At 28.9% G+C, this 4,156-nt stretch overlaps 1 protein-coding gene across 1 annotated transcript; it reads right to left on the reverse strand.

The window, feature by feature from the left end:
• Positions 1-619: 619 nt before the first annotated feature.
• On the reverse strand, positions 620-3,191 carry LOC115890856. Its single transcript, XM_030911209.1, has 2 exons — positions 2,927-3,191; positions 620-1,642 (listed from the first exon to the last, which is right to left on the reverse strand). The coding sequence occupies exon 2, from the start codon at positions 1,626-1,628 to the stop codon at positions 675-677; it is 954 nt and encodes a 317-aa protein (XP_030767069.1). The 5' UTR covers positions 1,629-1,642; positions 2,927-3,191; the 3' UTR covers positions 620-674.
• Positions 3,192-4,156: the final 965 nt, after the last annotated feature.

Genomic DNA, 4,156 nt, shown 5'->3' on the forward strand with positions numbered 1-4,156 from the left:
AAAGTCAATCTGTTTTCCAAAAATCAGCTTTTTACGTCAAGCGCTTTAAGCAGGATCGTGATTAATCAATGACCAGATTTTTCGAAACACCCTGTATACATTTTTAAAAAATCTTAAAACATGTAAAAAACAAAATAAAATATACGTGTTTAAGCGTTTTTTCGGAAACTTGACTGTTTTTTAAATAAAAAATATTGTCATATTTGAGGGGTGGTTTCACCCTCTTGGAACTGGAATTTCGAAAAATACCTTCTTATCGAACGTTTACACCTTAGAATCAACCTGTATACCAAAATTGAGCTTCTTACGTTGAGTGGTTTGAGCAGGATCGTGATTAATCAGTATGTCAGTCACTTAAGGATTTTATATATTAGTATAGATTATAAGTGGCTATTTAAAGGATGAATTGGATATATACCCAATTCACTTTTTGTGATTTTTCTAATATTAATTTTGAGACTGAAGAATATTAAAAAGAGGAAAACGGAAAATTTTTAAATTATAATTTTTCTATACACTCTGGATCATAACTTATGTTGAAAATATAATATTTTATTTATTCCATTTTAGTTCGTATGTAAAAAATCGGATGATAATACATCTAGCAGAAAAAATAGTAACAAATATTTCATTATGATTTATTGAATGAAAAGTATAATTAAACAAAAACAAAACTATAAACTGACAACATGTCCGTCATAAGTCACTCCATTTTCTTCACTACCATCTTCAGAAACTTCATCCTGAAAATTATTGTTTTTATATCTTCTCTTGCAACACTTCAAGTACGCCATTTTGAAATGTTTATCGTATTTTCCTAACAAAAACACAATTACTACCAGTGCCATGTTTGACAAAATCCCGGTAGACATGTCAATAGTGTCGTATAAAGCATTACCGTAGGGAGGACTCCAAAAAATAGGATAAATATTAACTATATTCATTGGTAAAGACATCATAAAATAAGTCCACGGAATAATTAAAGAATATTCGTATTTTCTGGCAATATTGGAAGTCGTCTTACGTTTCCATTTGATAAATAGAAATGTTAGCATGATAAAACATAGATAAAATGAAACTAAACTGAAACTGTCTAGGAAAATATAAAACATCAATGTCCCTTCCATATCATCATTAGGAAAACATACAACAACAGCTACTACGCTTTTGAAAAGAAATATCAAAAATAATGTTAAAACTCCACGATTAAAAACCTTCAAATGATTGTCATAGAAGCATTTATAGTAGTTAAAAACGTACCAGTCGATGGCCATGAAAGTTAGGATGTAAAAGCCTAATTCCATACAACAGTTGTCTATGTTTGCAAGAATAAACATGCCCCTACTTGTCAAACCATTTGTTATCACTTGTAGGAACATGCCTATAGTTTGTGACAATAGAATGTAGCACAAGTTTGAAATGGCATAGGCAAAAAGGTACTTGTAAGATCGTGAATTTTCGAGGGTTTTGAATTTTTTGATGACAACTATCAGGTAGATGGTCATTGAAAGATCGGCTAGGTAGGCTATGACATATAGTACCTCTATATAAAATGACATGTGAAAAATGGGAACGTACTCTTCAATGTACATTGGTTCGTATGTAAAGTTTTCCAAGTCATGGTCCATTGTGACAGTAATATCTGAAAAAAGAAGATTGTAACAAAAAAAGTATTAAATTCAAAAATATACTTAGATATTCAAAATCTAGAGTAATAATAAACAACCTGTATAACAAAATAGAAAAAATAAGATTTTATACCTAGTTTTATACCTATTAAGTTTTCTATTGATTTTATTAGCTAAACATCAGTTTTTTGTATTAAAACTATCCACCCTGTAAATTATTCATTATATAAAATACTTAATGTTAATAAATAAATTAGTGGAATATCATAGAGCATCTATTTTTGAGTCAAACTGTATATTCAATCTTATTTTTAGTATATTTATTTCGAAAAACAATTTCTAACCAGTTTATTTTATTAATTACCAATGCTGGTATATTGAGAGAAAAACTACCATGTATTGATTTTATTTTTAGTTCGGTACGCTTTGAAATATTGGTACAATTTTCGCTTATTCCTGAGACGAACATTTTAATAGTTTGAAAGGGTAAGTTTCATTTTTGGAATAAGTTCCTAGTTATAAAATTGGATTGGCTCCCATTGTCGAGAATTGCCTTACATTTTATAGGCTTATGGTTTTTGTCAAGGACTTCAATAAAGGCGATGGAAAGTTGGACAAAAGTATCCTGGTTTGTATTAGAACAATATAAGTTTTGAGAGTGGTTATTTGGGTTAGGAAAATTAGTACCTTCATATGGTTGAATAGAAGAGTCTTCACTCCTAGTGTTTTTGTTAGTGTGAATAGGCGCTAGGTATAGAAATATTTTGAGTGTTAGCATGGGCGCTAGAGTGAGAAAAAATCTATTCTAAAGAAAATCCGCACTATTAATTAAAATGTTATAATTTTTAAAGCTTTAGTTGTGCAGAAAATTAAATTCAAAATTAGTGGTTTTCCGAAAATCACTTAATACAAATTTTAATATATTATGGTATTTTTTACAACACTAAAATTCATCTCAAATTCACTTACGAAAAAAATACACAGTGGATCCTTAAATAAGTCGTACTTTAGTGTGCAAATAAGTTTTAATCACACTGTATATAAAAGAAAATAATTATATACATATTTTTAAAATAAAAAGTTATGTATAGTATAGCACCCTGTAGATATACAAAAATCCCATACGCGTATTGATCTTCAGTCCATTAAATATTTTGTTTAGTAATTTTTGTCATGTCTTCAGAATTCAATTTTTTCACAGAGCAAAAATTAATCTTATAGAATACCACTAAAATATAACTAAATAATTTAAAATTATAAGTTTTACCTTCCTATTCCTTCTTAAATTATAGTCTTACCTTCTTATAAGTCACTGATAGTCCTTAAAAGGTATCTGGATATGCTTAAATGAATTTGAACTTGTGGTATTCTCACATTTTATTCTAGTTAAACTTCAAAATTCTTTTCCACAAAATCGTTACACTTTAACACTGACAGTCACTGGATGCTGTTTGGTTTATAGACAAAATACGCAATCAACTGGCTTATCTATTGATGCAGTTCACAAATTTATGTAGGCAAATCGCTCAAACTTTTCCATTTTTACGATAATATTAGCGCAAAACAAATTCAAAGAAATTAAATTAAGCATGTAACAATATTATTTATTCGGATGCTTAATCGAAAGATTGATAAGATTTTGAACTTAGGAACGATGAAAAAATGTTATAGTAAACAAGAACAATATTAATAATGTGCTAAATTGTATCTGCATAAATAAATATGTAGCAACGTATCCTGTTAGATTGTAAGAGCTTCAGACGAATGGACTAATTTTTGGCTATTTTTTGTTAAATAAAATAATTAGCAATCCCAGTACAATTTTAAGAAGAAGAAATTGGAAAAATTTAGGGAAAAACCAGAAGTTCTTTTTTCTAAGAGATTTTTATATGAATTCAAGATTATAACTGGCTACTTAAAGAATGAATATAGTTATGCCTAATTCAATTGTGATTTTCTTAATATTAATCCTGAGGCCGAAGAATATTACAAAAAATGAAACTGAAAATTTTTTAAATTATAATTTTTGTATACTTTACTGTATATACTGTATATTTCCTGAAGTACTAAAGACTGGTAAAGTATTACCAGTTTTTAAAAAAGGTGACCCATTATCTGTTGATAACTATAGACCTGTGATGATTTCCTCTAGTATATCCAAGATTTTTGAATACAATTTTTTAGATAGGTTACAGCCATTTTTGACCAAGTTTAACGTAATTCCTGAAAGTCAGCATGGATTTGTTAGAAATAAATCTACCATAACAGCATTAACATGTTTTTACGAGAAAATTGTGAAATTTGTGGAAGCAGGAGAATGTCCTATTGGAATATTTTGCGATCTAAGTAGGGCATTTGACTGTATCGATCATAAAAAAAATGATACTCTGGAGCGCGTGGCTGTGCGTTAAATTGGCTCAAGACTTTTCTGATAAATAGACGTCAGTACGTCCAGTTATCGCACTTTCAAAATGGTAATTCTAAGCAGTACAACTCTAATACTGAATATGTAAATATGGGAGTCCCAC

Source organism: Sitophilus oryzae, unplaced genomic scaffold, assembly GCF_002938485.1.
Source record: "Sitophilus oryzae breed Bouriz unplaced genomic scaffold, Soryzae_2.0 scaffold_935_pilon_pilon, whole genome shotgun sequence".
NCBI classification, from domain to species: Eukaryota; Metazoa; Arthropoda; class Insecta; order Coleoptera; family Curculionidae; genus Sitophilus; species Sitophilus oryzae.

Coding starts and splice junctions, on each gene's coding strand:
- LOC115890856 (XM_030911209.1), bottom strand. CDS start 1,628: ATGGACCATGACTTGGAAAACTTTACATACGAACCAATGTACATTGAA.